This window comes from Gadus morhua, chromosome 17 (genome assembly GCF_902167405.1).
Source record: "Gadus morhua chromosome 17, gadMor3.0, whole genome shotgun sequence".
Classification (NCBI taxonomy): domain Eukaryota; kingdom Metazoa; phylum Chordata; class Actinopteri; order Gadiformes; family Gadidae; genus Gadus; species Gadus morhua.
The window spans coordinates 14,869,475-14,891,959 of NC_044064.1; the positions used below are offsets into that span (position 1 = coordinate 14,869,475).

The window sequence follows — 22,485 nt, forward strand, 5'->3', positions numbered from 1 at the left end:
AATGCCCTTTATTATAAGTTTCACCCCTGTAGTCTTTTAGGGAAGCCTGGTGTGTTGGTTTCTTCATTTTTCTCTTGTTCACTTCTGTACTCGTTGGAGTTTCAAGCTGCAAAGAAGAGAGAAATCAATGTTAATTTAAGTTGCCCCCTCCAAATTTGTTATAGTTCAATACCCAACGTAACATCACGTCATTAACAACAACAGCTGCTATTTTACTTACATGCTTTATTATCAGTTAACTAAGGTCATTATCTTAGTTACAAATTGCATATTAAATTACCTGTGGCTCCCCCTTCCATATGGCACTGGGTCTGTCCACTGTGTGCCCTGTGTATCTATATGCAGAAAACACTGGGATCTTCTTGTCTGTGTCATAGAGCGTCATGAACCTCGTGGTATTATAGAATGTTTGGCAAATGGGCTTGTAACGATTCTGGTCCTGAATGATTCCGTGCTGCAGGACTCCTGGTATTTCTGGTGGGGTTCCATCTAGGAAGAATTCAGTACAGTTGCTGACTTCGGTCACCACCTCAGTGGCTGTAGGATCCATGGACAAGAGAAGCAGAATGACAAGAGCCAATGGACAGCCACCGTGTGAGTGATGTGATGACATCATCACAGGCTGTAGAACTGCAGAGCAGGAAAACAGTGAACCTGATGAGTGGATGTCCAACTAACTCAAGCAATTATTTGAATCAGAATAATATCAATTATAAATGCACAGATCAAGATTCAAACATGTTTTATAGAAATTAACCAATCGTTAATTTACAAATATGACTCTGATGCAGTCATATAATTGACCATTTATATATCAGATGTGAAGAAATCCAATTCTTTACCATTCTGTATATATTAATCACCTACTGGATAGGTGTGAACGTTTAAATTCTAGCTGAATTGAAGAGTGAAGAGCGCATTAAAGACTTACGGGATACCAGCTGATATTTGGTGTGGGCTCTCTGAATGAAATGGTCCAACAGTCGTCGGCGGTGTGAACCACAAGTGCGTTGGTCTACCCCTTTGATTCCTCTTTTAAATTGATAGAAGACAGGGCGTGTCCTAAGATTGAACAAGATCATTTGCAATTATATTATGGTCTAGTTCACATATTATAACATTACTACAACTGATATGGTCTTGTTAACATATTGTAATATTACTCTAAACTAATTTGGTTTAGTTAACTAATTGCAATTTACTATGAAATTGCATAGTAAATTGTTAACATATTCTAATATTCAGGTATTTAAATTGTATACCAGATTTCATACCTGATTTCAACAGAGTTGTTATTGAGAAATTTGCAGCCATGAAAGATTGTTGGGCCAAGTTCCTCGTTGGGCCAAGTTCCTCTATACATGAAGGTCTGATAGCTTGCTTGATAGTAAGCTATGTTAGTTTGTTTGATGTTGCCGAATTGCGTTCTGTATAGGCCTGTGCCAGGCGCGTGCTGTCCATATGGGCAGGTGGGGCAGCAAACTACTTGCAAAAGCATGCTCCCAAAAAAATAGTTCCGCTGTAAATCATTGCTCCAAGTGTATTTATAATAATGTGATTGTCACATTAACTATCTATAGTTTCGGTAGGCTTTCCGTCTATTTTTGGTGTGTTGACATAAAATGTTGGATGATGGTGGCGATTCAAGTAGTTTAACGTGTAATGCAATGTTGGGGCAGGGCAGCTCCGCGACCGGGTTCCCTCCGTATGTTTATCGCATAACCCTGCAGGCTGTAATAAGAATTGCAATCCGCGGTAAAATACGTCTATATGGTTGTGAAGTAGTCTGCCCCTTGGTCATATTCTAGGACTGTTGTTGTTTTTACTCTAATTATTCTGCCAGTATCTTTTTCGGCAGATAAGCATGCCTTGCGGTGCCCGTGCCTCAGGCCCCCCAATGCCCGGACCAGCTGCATGGCATCTGGGGGCTCGAGACCGCGACACGCCCCGCCCGTCTCGACCGGGGTTACAGGGCGGTACCGCCGCTGGATCCCGCTCTGTGTGCTGTCTTTGGAGTGAAGCCGGGGCTCAGCGACCGCTGCCCCACTCCCAAAGACCAGCTGACGGCCAAGCTCACAGACAGAGCGCATCAGTGTATGATGCAGCAAGAGGCTGTTATGAATAAAATCGCCCTGCTGGCATGACATCTCCACCATGGCGGCTGACCCTCATCGTCTGGCCGAACAGGCAGTCGACGTGGCGAAAACCGGCGGTGTCATCCTCTGCCTCTCCTCCACCGGCGCGGTGGCAGCGGCCCGGACGGCGGCATGGCAGCACCTCATACAGAGGAACCTGTGGCTGCAGCAGACCCCGGGCATCCCTGAGCCGATGAAGCAACAGTTACTGGAGTGCCCCGTCAGCCCGGACGTTCTGTTCGGGCCCCGTCTGTCATCTATGGTGGATGACATGCAGGCCGCTTCCGAGGAGGCAGAGAAATTCCGGAGACACGTCTACCGCCCTCCGCCTCCGCCCCGGCAGCAGCGCTCCGCTCCAGGCTCCCGTCGCCGCCCTAAGGCCCCCCGGCAGCCACTGTCACGGCGCCGCCGGCAGCTCCTCCTCCTGGCCCCCCGGCTTACCAGCCCCGCCCGCCCCGGTCAGCGGGCTCGTGGGGCAATGTCCCGCCCCACAAGCGCCGGCGAAGGCAATTACAGGGCGAGGGAGAAGCGTGTGACAGCGAGAAAAACACCTCTTTACTAAAGACGGCTGTTTTCTCCCCACACCCCAGTTAATGCCGGAGCCTATCGGCTCGGCCATAACCGTTTCACACACATCTCCCACTACATATCAGGGATGGAAATTAACACCCCCCACACGCCATTTGCGGGTGGATTTGTATGGTGGCGGGTAATACTTTCCAGTCAGGTCCGATCAAATTTGCATATTTAATACATTCGTCATACGGTGCTGCTCAGTTCCACAACCATTACTGTCAACATCCGGCCCCCTTCTTCTTCTATGCCTCTTTTGCTGAACTGCGACTGTCAACATCCGGGATAATATACCGGTAACAGGGCTCTCAAGTCCCACGCAATTCAACCCATGCACACGCTCACACACCACACTTCGTATTTCTCACGCAGAGAAATTACCAGGATAGCGCCCACCAATTCGGGCTGCTATTTAACAGTAACAGGGTGGAATCAAATGAGTTTCCCATACGTCGGGTAACCAGACATCCTATTTTGCCCGGACATGCCACTTTTTGAGACATGTGTGGCGGAATTTCAAAATCGTCCGGGATTTTATTAAAGCCTCATACATGTTCACATTGAATTTGCGTTGCGTTTCTCGGGGTCGTTCACAAACTAGTTGGTCTACGCCCTCCCCTACTCAGTTCTGTTCGCTTTACATTGGTGGAAGTGAGTAGGGGGAGTGGTTAAGTAGAGCCTTCAGATTGGACGGTTTGACTTGCTCAGGGTGCACTCACACTAGGCAATCTGGCCGTGGCCGTGGCCGTTTTCACACCTAACCGTGCTCAAATCTGCCAGTGTAAGTGTGACCAGTCTGGCCAGGCCAGGCCATTTTTGGCCACTTGGGAGAGGTGTGCTGCTACGGTACGGGCCGCTACGGTACAGATGCTAATGAGTCCACACGCGCACACGCACGGCTACGCAACCTGAGCTGGATGACGTATAGTCCATGCGACGACCATGGACATAATAAAGGCGACGAGCCTTCTTTCCCATTAAACGGTAAACATGGCGTCAAGCGATGTTCACGCTTGTTTGCGTACTCGAAAACGCTGAACGCGTGCACCGTGGCCAAATGGATGGACAGGCTGACCAGCAAGGGTCACACCCTGCAGTTCACCTCCGTCCCGCCACGATTCAACGGGATTGTAGAAACAAAGCTGTCATCCAAGGATCAAAATGTCCCCCCCCCCCAATAAATCGCTGGGAATAGGAATATAGCATTTCAATATTATAGAACACTTACGGTTTCCCTGAAGTACACTCCGTTCTCTGAATGCATCTCTGCAAAGTGCACACCCTGAATGACTCAATCTGATTCCATTTACAGCCCTTACAGCCAATGGGAATATGGCTGTTCGGGCTAGCTAGCCAATGGGATAGATCCACGATTCGTCCCCGCATGCACGGCTCAGTGATGGCTACTTCTCAGTTGTCACTTGATTGCATTGGTCATCAACCGTCTTTTAGGTATGACCACGACATCAATGACATCAACAACAGCAGCAGTGTTACGGTCGTAAACACAGGTAAGTTATGAAGCTGTTGGATCATACTTCAACTTCAGTGGTAGATATGTGTATCTGGCTCTCATATATTTAACACCTGATAGTAGTTTTTTCACCAGTTGTATTTCTCTATCCTTGTTTCGTTCTGCCTGTAGTGCTCTGTGGATCTCCACTTCCAGCCTGCCTGCTTCACTCTCCAGCCTGAAGCACCTGCAATCACCTCCGACCCATGCTTCATCCCTAATCACCTTTTTTTGTGTATAATCTGTATGTAACCCCATGTAACCAATGTCTTAAAATGAACAGCCTGGCATTTCATCACAGTGAGAATTGGTCTGACAACATGGACTTCCTATTGAAAAACATGAGGTGGGCTTTAATGGAACATAGTCGGCTTATGGTTCCATAGTTATTTCTGGTGAAAAAAAGATGATTCATTACCTTTCAAATGAAATAAATACATATAAAAGTTTGCATGGAGCCTAAATAACCTGTCGACTAAGCATTATAGTAATTGTTATTTATTCAACGTTTAGAATTATCAAGTCAAGTCTCATTCAAAGTTACAAAACATTTTATAATGTATGTATTCATTTATTCATCTATTACTAATCAGAAAACATTTAGGTTATGTCCTTGACATGTCTAATTCTTTAGCAGTGCATCACCGAATACGGCTAATGGTTTCACCATGAGATCAGCTCAGTGCGCTCTCTCATGAAACTCCTCTATGTACTTAGTAGGTCCATGAGATTGATGCACTTGGGTGGGTTTTATTCAACATTGGCAAATGTGATGGGTATGCAATAAAAATAATTATGGAAATAAGAACTGGCTGGATTTTGTGTCCTTGTTGTGATGGTGCAGGTGTTTCTTTGTGTGTGTTGTAAAAAAGATGTTTGAACCCATTGCCAAATCGTTTATGCGTCTAGTTATATAGACGAAGCCAACACATTGCAGGAGGGATTCTTTAGTTTTCAAACTAATTGATGGAGGCACGACCGCAGAGGCCATCTCTAATGTACTTCTGCAACAGTTGGGTGTCGTTTGTTCAGCGGAGAATGAGGTGGACAGAGACAGACTGATGGCACATATGATGAAGCAAGTGTGGTGCGAGGAGCAACAGGTGGAGTGAGGAGGAAGTTTCAAGACATTTATCCCAATGCCCAATTTATAGGTTACACACACCAACTGAATTTGGTTATGCAACAGGCCGTTTCCTCAATTAGGCCAGTGCGTGGCTTTTTCTCCGACATCAGCGGCTTTTCTTCTTTTTTTCACGTTCCCCAAAGAGAACTGCCACTTTGGACTGCATTGTAGCAAGGAGGTAGCCACGGGCACCGCAGACACGCTGGAACTTTCATAGTCGTGCAGTAAGTACAGTGTATGAGAATTAGGATCTCTTGCTGGAATGCTTTAATACTATTTGAGTATCTCCAGAATTTGATGCAATCTCATTCAGAGACGCAAAGGGCTACTGCCGAATGATGGGGGACAAAGAATTCCTTTTTTACCATGAGCTGTTCCATACCATACTGTCCCGTGTATATACGCTATTTGCACAGCTTAAGAGGAGTAACATTGATGTGGTGCATACTCAAAGGATCGTAGAACACGTTGTCAGCTTAATTTCAAAAGTTATTGGTTCAGGGCCTTCTATTTGTGCGCAATTCAGTCCTGACGCGCCTCGACGTGGTGGCGCTCCAAACTTGCAGTAAATTGGGTATGAAGTGTTTGACACTGTAATTGCCAATGCAAAGGATATATTTACATTTGCTGGACAATTGGCTGCCGCTGTACTGTTTGACCGTGAGCGTTTTGCTGTATACACAGAAGAGTTCCCCACAGCAGCTCTCTGAAAGGCAGTTGATGCCTATCCAATGTTGAGCAAACCACTTCTGCAAACCCTGCAAAAAAAATTATTTGGATATTCTATAGAATTGTTAAGGCATTGAAGCCTTTTTTTTTTCAGCAGGTATTTAAATTGTATACCTGATTTCATACCTGATTTCAACAGAGTTGCTGTTGAGAAATGTAATTAGAAATACCTGATTTCAACAGAGTTGTTTTTGAGAATTTTTTTTAAATACCTGATTTTAATAGAGTTGTTATTGAGAAATTTTCACACATGAAAGATCGTTAGGCAAAGTTCCTCTATAAATGAAGCTCTGATAGCTTGCTTGATGACTTCTCATAAGCTATATTCATTTGTTTGATTTTGCCGAATTGCGTTCTGTATAGGCCTGGGCCAGGCGCGTGCCGTCCATACGGGCATGTATTGGCTAAAGCTCCATTGTTGTGATCAGTATATATCTCTAAACATATTCAGTCACTTAAATTAGCTCAGTGCGCTCTCTCATGAAACTCCTCTATGTACTTATTAAACAAGTGGTTGAAAATGTGGTAACCCGAGGGCAATAATGCACGCACACTTGTAACTCAGATTAACGTCTTTACTGAAACCATGCTCACAGCAGAACAGCCAAAGTATACGAGAGACATTCAGGTGCAGAGCAATCACTACAACAACACAGCGGGGTACACAGGTATAAGCACAAAGGTTCCGGGGTGCAGGATATAAATGAGTGCAACACTAATTCAGTCTATTACAGATATATAATTTCTGATACATAAATATCAGAAATTCTATGTTTTCTGAGTAGGTCCATGAGATTGATGCACTTGGGTGGGTTTTACTCAACATTGGCAAATGTGATGGGTATGCAATAAAAAATATTATGGAAATAAGAACTTGCTGGATTTTGTGTCCTTGTTGTGATGATGCAGGTGTTTCTTTGTGTGTGTGTGTTGTAAAAAAGCCAAAACGTCATTGAATATATTGTGAAAAAAATGACTGGATTGGTTGAAATATTGAGTAGCACAAAATGTTTTATTTAATTTAAAAAGTAAAGGAAAACAGAGCTCTGAATTATATGTGTGTCAACTTTTTCCTAATTTCAAGTCTTCCACACTCCCAGACTGCTTGGTCACATCACATATTAAAGTGTTTTAAACATCCATCGCTAAAAAAGACTTCAAAATGAGGTGCTAGGTATTGAGATTTTGCTCTCAGAGTGCCCCAGATGAATGTATGTTCAAAACATTTGTCCCCCCCCCAATGTTGATACCATGGCTACACCCTTGGACGCATTATACAGGATCTGAAAAACACAGAATTCCTGGCAGTGCAGGCCGATGAAATGACTGATGTTTGAACCCATTGCCAAATCGTTTATGCGTCTAGTTATATAGACGAAGCCAACACATTGCAGGAGAGATTCTTTAGTTTTCAAACAAATTGATGGAGGCACGACCGCAGAGGCCATCTCTAATGTACTTCCGCAACAGTTGGGTGTCGTTTGTTCAGCGGAGAATGAGGTGGACAGAGACAGACTGATGGCACATATGATGAAGCAAGTGTGATGCGAGGAGAAACAGGTGGAGTGAGGAGGAAGTTTCAAGACATTTATCCCAATGCCCAATTTATAGGTTACACACACCAACTGAATTTGGTTATGCAACAGGCCGTTTCCTCAATTACGCCAGTGCGTGGCTTTTTCTCCGACATCAGCGGCTTTTCTTCTTTTTTTCACGTTCCCCAAAGAGAACTGCCACTTTGGACTGCATTGTAGCAAGGAGGTAGCCACGGGCACCGCAGACACGCTGGAACTTTCATAGTCGTGCAGTCAGTACAGTGTATGAGAATTAGGATCTCTTGCTGGAATGCTTTAATACTATTTGAGTATCTCCAGAATTTAATGCAATCTCATTCAGAGACGCAAAGGGCTACTGCCGAATGATGGGGGACCAAGAATTCATTTTTTACCATGAGCTGTTCCATACCATACTGTCCTGTGTATATACGCTCTTTGCACAGCTTTAGAGGAGTAACATTGATGTGGTGCATACTCAAAGGATCGTAGAACACGTTGTCAGCTTAATTTCAAAAGTTAGTGATTCAGTGCCTTCTATTTGTGCGCAATTCAAGGGGGGGGGTTCGGAGCGATTGTTGACGGGGGGGGGGGACGGGGGGGGGGGGGGGTGGTCGGAGCCATTGTTGAGGGGGGGGGGGGGGGGGGGAATACCTGATTTCAACAGAGTTGTTGTTGAGAATTTTTTTCAAAAACCTGATTTTAACAGAGTCGTTGAATTTTTTGCACACATGAAAGATGGTTAGGCCAAGTTCCTCTATAAATGAAGGCCTGATAGCTTGCTTGATGACTTCTCATAAGCTATATTAATTTGTTTTGTTTGTTTTGCCGAATTGCATTCTGTATAGGCCTGGGCCAGGCGCGTGCCCCCCATATGGGCATGTAGTGGCTAAAGCTCCATTGTTGTGATCAGTAAATATTAGGGCTGTCAAGCGATTAAAATATTTAATCGCGATTATTTTTATTATTAAATATTTTTTCTATGCTAAATATCCCTTGATTTCTTTGTCCCATTAATTGTTCTAATTTGAATGCTCTTATCAACATGGAGAAGTGCATCGGCTTGCCTTGTGCAAATGTTTTTTTATTGATAACAACATTGGCATATACTGATCAATACAGGAAGATACAAAAAAAGCCTATAGTGCAATTAAACGATGAACATACAAACATACTGCCTTGAACTTAGCAGTCAGGCTGCTGCTTCTTTGTTTTGAGCCAAAGAAAAAAAAAAAATTTTTTTTTTAAATTGGATTGCGTTAACACCGTTAATAACGCGTTTAACTGACAGCCCTAGTAAATATCTCTAAACATATTCAGTCACTTAACCACTCTATGACAGAAAAAACGAGGTCTACGCGTGTTTACTGTGTTGAAACGACGGTAGAAAAACAGTGTGTTCGCTCCGTCTTTACTGAATGAAACAAATTATACAAATGCACACAGTTTTATTCTCCCTAAATGCGCGAATCCCTATGGCATAACAGCGCGCTCTAAAGCAACTAATATATCCTATGGATCTCTAAAAATTCTAAGCAATGACAGCAAGTTTACTAAACAGTTATTAAACTAAAATGCAAAACTATGCAAAAACTAAATTACAATATGGCAAAATGGCCCTAACATTTCCGGCCCCTAATTGCCCCATCATGGGGATGACAATTAGGCTACCTAACTAAAGCTAAAGAATCAATTTGTATATTCTAATTCCCTTCTGTCCTCTTTCATAGGTCTAAAACAACATAAACAACCTTGACCAATCTAGGTGAGGCCCACAAGATAGGCAACTATAGATAAATAATAAATAATAATGTCCTTTATTGTCCATGAGATTCTTCCATCTCGAGCAGGAGACACAACTTATCTATGGGTCTCTCTGGTGCTGGTCTTGGTTTTGACAAGAAACCCGACGGACAAACCCTTTGGCATCGGGGATTGTCTTCTCCACTTTTCCCTTTAACCAGGACCCTCTTTGATCCCTCTCATCCACGATTAGTACTATGTCTCCCTCTTTCGCATTTCAACTCTTCTCCAGCCATTTCTGCCTTTCTTGTAGTAGGGGCAAGTATTCTCTGGACCAGCGCTTCCAGATGTCAGAGATATACTGCACCTGCCTCCATCTTCGTTTTGAATATAGATCCTCCTTCAGAAACACACCTGGAGGGAGTGCTGGTTTTCCCTTGAGCAGGAGAAGATGATTCGGCGTCAGTGGCTCGAGGTCGTCCACATCATCAGATGACTTGGTAAAGGGGTCTGCTGTTCATCACTGCTTCTACTTCACACATCACAGTTTTCAGACTTTCAGATCATCCAGTGACTGGAGCTTCAGAAGGTTGGTATGTATCTTCCAGACTGTTCTTATCTGTCGCTCCCAGATACCACCGTGGTGCGACCCGGCAGGCGGGTTGAAGATTCAAGTGAGCCTCAGAGATCTGGGACTGGTTCCATTCTTTCATCGCCCGGCGGATCTCGTGTTCTGTAGCTACCAGGTTCGTTCCGTTATCGGATCTCATAACCTCCACTTGTCTTCTTCTGGCTATGAAACGTCTCACTGCTTTTATACAAGAGTCGGTGTTGTTGGGAAAAATAACCTGCTGAGTACATCACATGTACATTACAAATATAGCTAACTCCTACCCTAGCCTGATGAGCACATCACATGGCAGACACATTACAATATAGTCAACTCTTGCTCTAACCCAACGAACACATAACACAAACATGATAATATAGTCAGGTCAAGGCCGGAGCCGAAGGCCCCATTTCCCCATCCAGGCAAATGGTAGACACTCAGACAATGCACCCGTCATCCTCAAGAACGGGAGAGCCACATTAATTTATCACACAGGAGACATTTTGAGAGCTCTCCCCCGTTAGGAGGAACCAAGAGATACACCTGCCCATACCAGGGCCTGAGAGCCACATTAAATTATCACACAGGGGACACTTCGGGGGGGCGCTCCCCCGTTTTAATTTATCACACAGGAGACATTTTGAGATCTCTCCCGTTAGGAGGAACACAAGAAGATACACATGCACATACCAGGGCCTGAGAGCCAAGGTCAAGCAAAAACACACAGAACCACACACATCTCAAACGCACACACCTCATCAAGAGGAGGATACAGCATAAGACTGTATCACACAGGGGGCCCTATCTTGCATCCGGCGCAAGTGACTTAGTCACTGGCGCATGTGTCGTTGCTAGTTTACAACTGGCGCAGAGCGCTCTTTTGCCACCTGCGCCACTCGCCGGTAAATTAGGGAATGATCTTGCGCCCCAAGGGACGGTTCGGCGGAAGGAGGAGGCGTGTTCTGGCGCAAACGGTATTTTGACGTTTCTGAAAACCATTGCGCTACTGACCAGGAAATACCTGGTTTAAAGTCAGTGGCGTGTTGTTCAGACGCTATTTTAAGGGCGCATGCCTACATGCGCATGCGATGCATACGGATTGCTTGTGCACCTCGCGCATACACTTTGCTTCTCTCATCTACCTAACCGCACATTCTTGGTAAATTATTTGGGAAAGAACAGCTGATGCAGTGGTAATAAGTTGTAGCCTACTTTTAAATCAATGCATCTGCAAACACCGTACAGCAAACACATATTTTCTTGACACAGACATCGTGTAGGCCAACATGCCCATAACTTTTAGGATTGATGAGTAGGCCTATTTGATCGTGAAAAACATTGTTTTACCGCGAGTGAGTGTTAAAAAGAATGAATGAATGCGGGCGCGCGTGTGTGCTCTGTTTAAACACACGCAAACTAAACACTCTCATCATCATCTCATCTTCGCCCGCTTATCCGGGGTCGGGTCGCGGGGGGAGCAGCTCAAGCAGGGGGCCCCAGACTTCCCTTTCCCGGGCCACATTGACCAGCTCTGACGGGGGGATCCCGAGGCGTTCCCAAGCCAGTGTTGAGATATAATCTCTCCACCTAGTCCTGGGTCTTCCCCGAGTTCTCCTCCCCACTGTACGTGCCTGAAACACCTCCCAAGGAAGGCGCCCAGTGGGCATCGTTACCAGATGCCCGAACCACCTCAGCTGACTCCTTTCTAAGTAAAGGAGCAGCGGCTCTAATCCGAGTTCCTCACGGATGGCTGAGCTTCTCACCCTATCCCTAAGGGAGACGCCAGCCACCCTTCTGAGAAAACTCATCTCGGCCGCTTTTACCCGCGATCTCGTCCTTTCGGTCATCACCCAACCCTCATGACCATAGGTGAGGTCGTGAGGATAGGAACGAAGATCGACCGGTAGATCGAGAGCTTTGCCTTGCGGCTCAGCTCTCTTTTCGTAACAACGGTGCGGTAAAGCGAACGCAATACCGCCCCCGCTACTCCGATTCTCCGGCCAATCTCACGCTCCATAGTTCCCTCACTCGCGAACAAGACCCCGAGGTACTTGAACTCCTTCACTTGGGCAAACTAAACACGTAACGCATAATACAATCAATGGCAATGTCTATTACCGCGGGGACACATGCATATTAGGATAGCATACAATACTGATAAGAAACAATGTTTATAATGTATTGCGTATATCATTAAATAGAACCACAGTTACCGCATATCATAGGCCTATGTTATAGCCTATCATACGTTTTCTTTGCCGAAATTTATTTGAGGACTCAGTATTTCTGAAGTTGTGGAAGAAAACCCCTTATTCCATGTGTGAATTAGGCCATATTATTTGGCAATAAACTAAGCCATTTGCAAATTCATGTGCATCTGTCTCATCGGAGACTGCAGACGCGCTGTCAAAAAAACAACTCGTCCGATTCAAATGCGCTCATGGCTCTTATAGGGGATGGGAGCTGGCACTCTCATTGGTTTGTTGCACGTTACGCCCAAACCACACCTACGGGTAATTAGGCTGCTTCAGACCAACCCTTTTGACACTTGCGCCGCGGCGCAAGCGTCATTTATCCGCCTGCAAAATAGCGATAGCGCCGTAGAACCGCCCACAAAGCTACTTGCGCTTTGCGCTTCCCACTTGCGTTTCAGACCGTTAAAATAGGGCCCAGGGGCTCTTCATCTTCTTCTGAAGCAGACCTTCCACAGAGGCGAAGCTCTGGACGAACCATCAGCGCTGATTAGGGACTTAGACATATTCGATCTCTCACGCTTTATGACTCTGTATAACCGTTGCCACTATACTTAATAAATCCAAGGTCCTCGTGCCGACAGACTTTATTACCTCTCCGTCTCATTTCATCTGGTCCAGTAACTAGACAGACCGTTTTTCCCCTCAATTTGGTGACACCGACGTGATCTTTCGTTGAATTGAACCGCAACAGGGAAACGAGAGACGGAGAGCGGCACGACCTCGGGACCCCGGAGCACCGGACCGATTCCTGCAGTCTCACCTCGCGCGCGCCCAACAAAAGGTAGGCAGAACCTGTTGATAAAATCCAAACTCTGCATAGTTATATAGGAACCACATTAGGAGGTGAGACTGTGAGAGCGGTTCGCTACGGGATATCTCGTGGGGACGAATAGGACTGTATCCCAGCATTTCCCCATAAACCCGATTGACCCTGAACGCGTGACACATCGAATATCGGCTCGTTGCATGGTGAAGGAATACCCACGAGACCATAGGGCCTATAAGAATCGGGCATAGTGATACAAGACTACCGATGGCCAAGTAATGGATGTGTAATAAATACACCTGTGTTTTAAAGAGGGTTAGGGTCCCCACCGGCGTTTTAAAGAGGGTTAGGGTCCCCACCGGCGTTTTAAAGAGGGTTGGGGTCCCCACAGGCGTTTTAAAGAGGGCTAGGGTCCCCACCGTCGTTTTAAAGAGGGTTAGGGTCCCCACCGGCGTCTTAAGAGGGTTAGAGTCCCCACCGGCATCTTAAAGAGGGTTAGGGTCCCCACCGGCGTTTTAAAGAGGGTTAGGGTCCCCACCGGCGTCTTAAGAGGGTTAGAGTCCCCACCGGCGTCTTAAAGAGGGTTAGGGTCCCCACCGGCGTTTTAAAGAGGGTTAGGGTCCCCACCGGCGTTTTAAAGGAGGGTTAGGGTCCCCACCGGCGTCTTAAGAGGGTTAGAGTCCCCACCGGCGTCTTAAAGAGGGTTAGGGTCCCCACCGCCGTTTTAAAGAGGGTTAGGGTCCCCACCGGTGTCTTAAAGAGGGTTAGGGTCCCCACCGGCGTCTTAAGAGGGTTAGAGTCCCCACCGGCGTCTTAAAGAGGGTTAGGGTCCCCACCGGCGTTTTAAAGAGGGTTAGGGTCCCCACCGGCGTCTTAAAGAGGGTTAGGGTCCCCACAGGCGTTTTAAAGAGGGTTAGGGTCCCCACCGGCGTTTTAAAAGAGGGTTAGGGTCCCCAACGGCGTCTTAAGAAGGTTAGAGTCCCCACCGGCGTCTTAAAGAGGGTTAGGGTCCCCACCGGCGTTTTAAAGAGGGTTAGGGTCCCCACCGGCGTTTTAATGAGGGTTAGGGTCCCCACCGACGTCTTAAAGAGGGTTAGGGTCCCCAAAGGCGTTTTAAAGAGGGTTAGGGTCCCCACCGGCGTTTTAAAAGAGGGTTAGGGTCCCCACCGGCGTCTTAAGAGGGTTAGAGTCCCCACCGGCGTCTTAAAGAGGGTTAGGGTCCGCACCGGCGTTTTAAAGAGGGCTAGGGTCCCCACCGGCGTTTTAAAGAGGGTTAGGGTCCCCACCGGCGTTTTAAAGAGGGTTAGGGTCCCCACCGGTGTCTTAAGAGGGTTAGAGTCCCCACCGGCGTCTTAAAGAGGGTTAGGGTCCCCACCGGTGTCTTAAAGCTATACTGTACGATGTGAGAGAGCTAGCATGATTTGAAATTAGCTTCTCTTCGGAGTTCCGTTTAACTCCTCCCCCACCCTTCACGACTGCCCCAACCCCTCGACACAGAGCCGTGCACGAGCGCTAATGCTGCTTACGGCTTACTTCAACGGCAACCATTGCGTCACTTTTCAGGCCATTCAACTCCCTCAGCTGTCGCCATCGCTGAAAAGCGAATCCAATATTTATTCTCGTTTTTCCTCGAGCATTCTCTTACTTTTTTTTTGTTGCTGCCTTTTCATTTTCTGTCTTTCTTTTTCTTGCCTTTTTAAAAGGATGAACCGGGGCAAGTAACGGTGGCAGTGGTAACTTCTGTTTTTTTTCTTCCATCGTGTTAACGTTGTAGGCTCACTAGGTCTAGTCCACTGTCATGAACTACTATGACAACAACGCTTTCTTTGCCCTCCGTGAACGCGCTCAGGCCGGCTCAGGCTCGTACACAGAGAGGAGAGAACGCGCAGGCTTGTGATTGGTTCTTTATATTCGGGTACAATGGCTCCGATTGGTAAGCATTTTAACAGGTTTATAGCAGATACAGAATTCGTTTTTTTTTCGCTTCTTTTTCATTGCCCATAAGTTATTTATTGCTGTCAGGATGTAAAAACCAATTTCAACAACATATTAAAAAGTGCATATCACTGAAAATCGTACAATATGCCTTTAAGAGGGTTAGAGTCCCCTTCTTTGTTTGTGTATTAAATAATTCTATGTGGTAAGAAGGTTAGAGTCCTTTATCAGGGTTAGAGTCCCTTTGCAGAGGAAACGGTATGCCTGGGGCATGAGTGGCACCCAGAGGAAAAAGGTAAATGAGAATAACATAAACTAGGCTCGTTGCGTGGTGAAAGAACACCCTCGAGGCCTAAGGCTCGCCGCCCTTGATAAGTGAATCTGAGGTGCCCGAAGAAGCACAACGATTTCTTGGCCATATATTCATTGCATATGCGGGGACTGACGGACAGACACCTGAACTGACGCAGACTAGGGATAGCAGAGACCTCTCACCCCCACCTTCACGACCAGAGAGACAGTGTGTGTATGCGCGTGAGAGAGAGAGACAGAATGAGAGGAGCCGTGTGTGAAGTCAGTGTGAATGTGCGTTTGTGTGAGAGGGAACGAGAGAGATAGCAAGGAGAGCTAAAGTCGGAGGACGATCGAGAGGGACCATTTTCCCTCTAGACAGTTGGAGGTAGCGATAGAGTGCGTGTTTTTCTAACAATGAACGGTTGTTTCAGGACCACGAGAAGGGACTCTGTATAGTTTTCAGGCCCAGAGTGTAATCCCCTTTCCCATATGTGTAGTCCTCCCATTTGAGGTCCCCGTCCACCATATTTGAAGTCCTCTACTCCACCTCATGTTGTAGTTCCCCTCCCTAGAATTGTATGGAAGTTAGAACCTGTGAGGGTGTTTTGGTTCGGCCTGACAAGGCCTGTACCAATTTCGGTGGTCAGCTTCGTAGTTTTGTGTCTATAGAAATTTGGAAAGGGGGAGCAGTATTAAGTTATTTATAATAAAGTGAAAAGTTATTTGTGAATGAAGGGACAGAAGGATCTTTTTGTGTGTGAGAGATAGTTATTAGGCCTTGTTCAATGATGGGGAGTTCAGGATGTTGCATTCCAGGCTTATCTTTTAACAGTCCTAGGTGCTGCTTGACCCTAAGGGGAGTGAGGAAGAATAAGAGAGCGAACACATTTCACCCCCATTTGTCGACCTACACCATTAAGGCAGTACAGAGAGACACACTAACACACAGTACAGAGAAAGGAAATAGAGAGTGTGTTCAAATGAAAGCGTGTGGTGGCCATACGCCATAAAATACCACATATCCAAGGAATACAGGTAGAGCTCTGTTGAGTTTTCAGGCTTTGATAAATTTGTAGTTCCCCGTCTGCCATGTTTGAAGTTCTCTGTAGTCTCTGTCCATAGGTTTCACCTGAACAACCCTTCTGCTGGCCGAGAAAAGGAACTACCACTGGTTTCTCCCACACCCAGCCCCAGGAGCACGCGCGCTCTCAAGGCGTTATGGCCGCACCCAACGTGGGAGGGAGACACGCAGAGAGAGAGAGAAGCCACATTCCACCCTTATCTGTTGTCTTGCACCAAACAGCACCCCGTACTGAGGAGGGAGAGAGAGCGTGTTCTCCTGAAGGAGGGAGAGAGTCACAGGGAGACACACAGTGAATATTCACATTATGGCTAATTTGTTTTAGTTTTAGTTTTGTTTTTTGTCTTCCTAGGACAACAGTTATCATTCATGATGATGAACATCGAAGTTCATGAGGAGGTTATAAGGACAATAACGTTGATACTTTAGGACAACAGTGATGCTAATCTAATGCAATTGGACTAAAGAAGGTGTTGCTATTAACTAAGTGATTAATATTATTTTCACACAGGAAAGAATAATTGAATAAATATGGATATGATAAAGATGAGAATAATAATAAAAAAATAAAACGTAATATTGATAAACTGTACAAGTAGGACAACACCTATTAAAATATGGGGTAAATCTCTTTGGTCAAGGATGACAGGTGGATTAGCGCTACATCTGCTGGGAAGGGATCCTACATGCTATGTTGTCAATTTGGATTCGGAAGTAGTGGGTTTACCTTTCAAATGCCACTACTGCTGCTGCAACACTTTAATAATTTTAACTCTGATAAATGACTTTTTGTTTTATAGTTTCCCTGAGGCGTATTCATTACGCACACACTTGTCTGCATAGGGCAGTTGGGGCTGAAGACTCTGTCTCCATCCCTCCACTTTGCGATCTATACCACCATATAGGTGGGGATTGATTGTATCTTCCAGGTACGGCATCCTGCAGCGAGCCAGTATGGAAGGCTGGTTAGCCAACGACGGGTAAGATCCCACCTTGACACCCGGGACGACCTAAGGCAGGCACAGTCACGATTACTTGGCAGAGTCGCTGTGGGCACTGGCTCACTTGATCATGAAGTGACGAGCTGCAACAATCATGGGAAGTGCCGGGTGGGGTGTAGGGTGGAGGAGGAACAGGAGTCAGATATGTCAGCTCTTGCAGCAGAGGTGGTCTTGGAACGGGGCATGTCGCGTTTTATTTTATTTTACCTTTGTGGTATAGAAGCCCACTAACACATGTACGTTTTTCGGATTAGTGCATGACTTTGGAACAGCGTGGTTTCAGGCGGATGATGGTAAACCCACCCATATTGGGCTTTGGTTTTGGACACTGGTTCGATTTCCCTTCCCAAAAGATTGGCTTTAATTTGCTGATGGTTGAAGTTAGACGTTTCGACGTTGGTTGCACCAACGGCGTTCTTAGATTTGCTTATCATTTAATGCGCATGGTTTTGACCATTGCGCAAGGGGGGAGGTATTGAGGAGAATTAAAAAAATAATACTAATAATTAGAAAACAAGGTTTTTCTTTACCATACTTGCAAACAATGATTGACATCCAGCTAAATGAGTGTGAAATACGGTGTTCAACAGATGGGTAGAAGCAGTCGCATCAAAAGACCAAAGTGCAACTACAGTAATCAAGTTTCTGACTGGAGAAGTCAAGACAAGGTTTGGAATTCCGTCAGAAATAAGCTCAGACAAAACGTTTATTCAGAGAACACTCAAACATGTGATTCAACATTTGCATGTCAAATAAAGACTAGATTACGCCCCAATCCTCAACCACAAGGTATGGTGGAGAGAGGAATGGGACGCTTAAGACAAAGATTAACAAAATTAAATTAGAGTACTAAATTAAAGGACTAATGCACTACGACTGACACTAATGAGTTATCGCATGAAAACTAACAGAACGACACATCTAACCCCGCATGAAATGCTTAAGGGTCGACCCATGCCTTCACTTAACATTCGAGGGTCCCAAAAGGGACTTCCATTAGAGTAATTAGAAATAGAATTAAGGAAAATATGTTTGAACATCTAACTGTTGTACATAAGTTTGTAATTCCAGCAAGAGAAACACAAAGTTCCAGGGGTCTCATTTATAAAACTGTGCGTAGGATCGTTACTAAAAATGTGCGTACGCCCAGAAGCCAAGTTTTGCGTGCGCCAAAAAATATTCAGATTTATAAAACACTGCGTACGCACACCTGTACGCAATCTTTGCTTTATAAATCTGTCACGACACAGAACGGGAATCATTAGCAGATCAAAAAAGGGTTTATTTCCATACAGTCCAGCGGGCAAATCAGAATCCAGGTACAGGCAGGGTTCGTAAACAGGCAGGCAGGCAGACAGATACTGGCGGCCAGGTACAGGCAAGAGATCCAAAACCGATAGGCAGAAGGCTTAGTCCAAAACAGGCAGGGTTCAAAACCGGGAAGAACAGTAAACAATAGTTTCTCTTTAAGAGCTTCACGCTAGTCGCACTCACGTGGCAGTCGGGTAGCAAACAGTACCTAACGTGACGATCTGACAAAGTGAGCAGAAAGGGCAGCGTTTAAATACTCCACCAATCAACGCAAGATGAGGGACAGGTGGACAGAGAAAATGGAGGGCACAAACAGGAACAGGAAGACAGGAAGTCGCCCAAATAAGGACATGGGTGTCACCCCGGACACATGACCAACACATGGCTCCAAACATAAACAAAGCCCCGAACTATCACACTCCAACAGGTAGGGGGAGACAAAAACAACAGTCCATGCGAGGATCCTGACAGTACCCCCTCCTCTACCAATGCCTCCTGGCATTGACCGAGGTAGGAGCGGGATGCTGACGGTGAAAGTCCTTGATGAGCGAGGGGTCAACAATGTTCCGGGCAGGGACCCAGCTCCTCTCCTCGGGGCCGTAGCCCTCCCAGTCCACCAGGTACTGGTGGCCCCGACCCCGACGGTGGACGTCGAGCAGGCGGCGAACTGTGTAAACCTCAGACCCATCAACGAGTCTGGGGGGTGGTGGGGGTTTGGGGCCGGAGTTGGAACCCGGACGGCAACACCGGAAGGGCTTGACACGGGACACATGGAAGGTGGGGTGGATGCGGCGGAGGGCAGGAGGGAGGTTCAAGCGAACCGCAGAGGGGTTGACCACCTGGGAGATGGCGTAGGGGCCGATGAAGCGTGGATTCAATTTTGGGGAAGTCACCTTCAGAGGAAGGTCACGCGTGGAAAGCCACACCCGCTGCCCCTGGGTGTAGTGGGGAGCTTTGATGTGGCGACGGTCAGCCTGACTCTTCATTCTGGTCTGTGAGCGAAGAATGGCGGCCCGGGTCCGCCTCCACGTTCTGCGACAGCGTCGGATGAATGTCTGTGCTGAGGGAACCCCAACCTCCTCCTTCTGGGTCGGGAACAATGGAGGCTGGTAGCCGAGGCAGCACTGGAACGGAGACAGACCAGTAGACGCAGATGGCAAGGAGTTCATGGAGTACTCCACCCATGGCAGCTGAAGACTCCAGGCTGTAGGGTCCTGTGACGTCAGGCACCGCAACGCTGTCTCCATCTGCTGGTTGGCTCGCTCCGACTGGCCATTTGACTGGGGATGAAAGCCTGAGGACAGACTGACCTTCGCACCGAGAAGGTTGCAAAAAGCACGCCAAAAATTAGAGGTGAACTGGGGACCTCTGTCTGAGACCACATCCACTGGGAGCCCGTGTAGCCTGAAGACATGCTGCACGAGTAAGTCCGCTGTCTCCTTGGCAGAGGGTAACTTGGGTAAGGGGACCAAGTGCACAGATTTGGAAAAGCGATCAACGACAGTGAGGATTGTAGTGTTACCGTGAGAAGGTGGCAAACCAGTGACAAAGTCCAGGGCAATGTGGGACCAGGGTCTCCTGGGTACTGGTAGGGGTTGTAGAAAGCCAGCAGGTGGAAGGTTTGATGGTTTATTCTGGGCACATACAGAACAGGCTTCCACAAACTCACGCACACACCGCTCCATAGCAGGCCACCAGAAGCGTTGCTTGATTAACGCAGTGGTACGTCTGACACCCGGATGACAGGCCAGCTTGGATGAGTGACCCCATTGCAGGACCTGGGAGCGGACGGATTGTGGTACGAAAAGACAGTTAGGAGGGCAAGTGCTGGGGCCGGACTCACCAGACAGGGCTGTGCGGACAATGGTCTCAATATCCCATCTAGCAGCTCCTATGAGGCACTGTTGGGACAGGACGGTGCTAGGTGCAGGAGCAGGATCCGAATCTGGGAACTGACGAGACAGGGCATCCGGTTTACCATTCTTGGATCCTGGTCGGAAGGACAGACAAAAGTCAAAACGGGTGAAAAACAGAGACCAACGAGATTGCCTGGGATTTAAGCGTTTAGCCGAACGTAGATACTCCAGATTCTTATGATCCGTCCAAACTAAAAATGGCTCCTTAGCTCCCTCCAGCCAATGACGCCACTCCTCTAGGGCCAATTTTACTGCCAACAGCTCTCTGTCGCCAATGTCATAATTGCGCTCAGTGGGAGTGAGTTTGTGGGAGTAGAATGCACAGGGGTGGACCTTCTGATCTGCCCCAGACTTCTGAGAAAGAATGGCCCCCACCCCAACATCTGAGGCATCCACCTCAACGATAAACTGACGGTCAGGGTCGGGTTGGCTCAAGATCGGGGCCGATGTGAAACGACTCTTCAGGTCGTTGAACGCCGCCTCGGCAGCTGGCGACCAAGTGAACTTCACCCTGGAGGAGGTTAGAGCGGTTAGGGGAGCAGCCAGAGAACCGTAGTTGCGGATGAACCGCCGGTAGAAGTTAGCAAATCCCAGGAATCTTTGTAGTTCCCGCCTAGATGTTGGACGTTCCCAGTCGGTGACTGCTTTTACCTTCGGGCCATCCATCTGGACCCCTCCAGCTGTGATGACATACCCCAGGAAGGAAACAGTCTCTTTGTGAAATTCACATTTCTCCGCTTTAACGAACAGTTGGTTCTCCAAAAGGCGCTGCAGGACACTACGGACATGTTGGGAGTGCTGGGAAACCGACGGAGAAAAAATCAAAATGTCATCTATGTAAACAAAAACAAACTTGTTAAGCATATCCCTCAGGACATCATTAATCATACCCTGGAACACAGCTGGGCAGTTGGTGAGACCAAAAGGCATGACTAAATACTCATAGTGACCTGAAGGAGTATTAAATGCAGTCTTCCATTCATCCCCCTCCCTTACTCGGACCAGATGGTAAGCACTGCGGAGATCCAACTTGGTGAAAATCTTGGCCCCCCGCAACAACTCAAAAGCTGAGGACATCAAAGGCAGAGGGTAGCGGTTCTTCACAGTGATGTTGTTTAGGCCCCTATAGTCTATACAAGGACGCAGGGTGCCGTCCTTCTTCCCTACGAAGAAAAACCCGGCACCAGCAGGTGAGGAAGAGGGGCGGATAATACCGGCAGCTAGTGATTCACAGATGTATTTGTTCATAGCTGCGGTCTCGGGAGAAGACAAGGAATAGAGACGGCCCCTAGGAGGTGACGTACTAGGTAGAAGCTCGATGGCCAGGTCATAGGGTCGGTGCGGTGGCAGGGAGGTTGCACGGGCTTTACTGAACACAGCCTTGAGATCCAGGTACTCAAGTGGTACTTCAGACAGATCCATGGAATCATCTGTGGCTGGTGAGACTGCAGGCGGGGGGGTAAGGGCACTCTTAAGGCAGTTATTCAGACAGAATGTGCCCCAGCCAAGGATGGTGTTATTAGCCCAATCAATGTGTGGATTGTGCTTTACCAGCCAGGGCCGGCCGAGGACGATGGGAGCAGTTGGTGAGTCTAACATATGGAACACTAGGTCCTCTTGATGATTGCCAGAAATGAGTAGACTCACCGGGGGCGTGACATGGGTTATCTGGGAGAACCTTGCTCCGGTTAGTGCTCTTGCCTCCAGAGGGGACTTCAGCTGGGCTGGGACGAGGTGTAGCTCAGAGACCAGGGAGGTGTCCATGAAGTTGCCATCCGCTCCCGAGTCAATAAGTGCAGACACGAGGTGGGAATGAGCTCCTGTAACGAGCATGGCAGGGACAAGGGTACGGGTGGTAGCAGAGGAATGAAGAGGGGTGACGCTCACCAGTAATCCCCCTTCTACGGGTGAGCGTTGCCTTTTGCCGGGCATTGGGCGGAGTAA

General features: G+C 47.1%; 1 protein-coding gene and 1 long non-coding RNA gene across 2 annotated transcripts; one reads left to right on the forward strand and one right to left on the reverse strand.

The window, feature by feature from the left end:
* Nucleotides 1–271: 271 nt before the first annotated feature.
* LOC115529972 (uncharacterized) lies at nt 272–4,109 on the reverse strand. Its single transcript, XM_030339128.1, has 3 exons — nt 3,937–4,109; nt 932–1,062; nt 272–630 (listed from the first exon to the last, which is right to left on the reverse strand). The coding sequence occupies exons 1-3, from the start codon at nt 4,092–4,094 to the stop codon at nt 272–274; spliced, it is 648 nt and encodes a 215-aa protein (XP_030194988.1). The 5' UTR covers nt 4,095–4,109.
* Nucleotides 4,110–5,329: 1,220 nt separating this feature from the next.
* Nucleotides 5,330–10,245, forward strand: LOC115530024 (uncharacterized). The gene is made up of 3 exons (XR_003973685.1): nt 5,330–7,883; nt 9,767–9,872; nt 10,005–10,245. It is a non-coding gene; the product is annotated as an uncharacterized LOC115530024 (long non-coding RNA).
* The last annotated feature ends 12,240 nt before the right edge of the window (nt 10,246–22,485 follow it).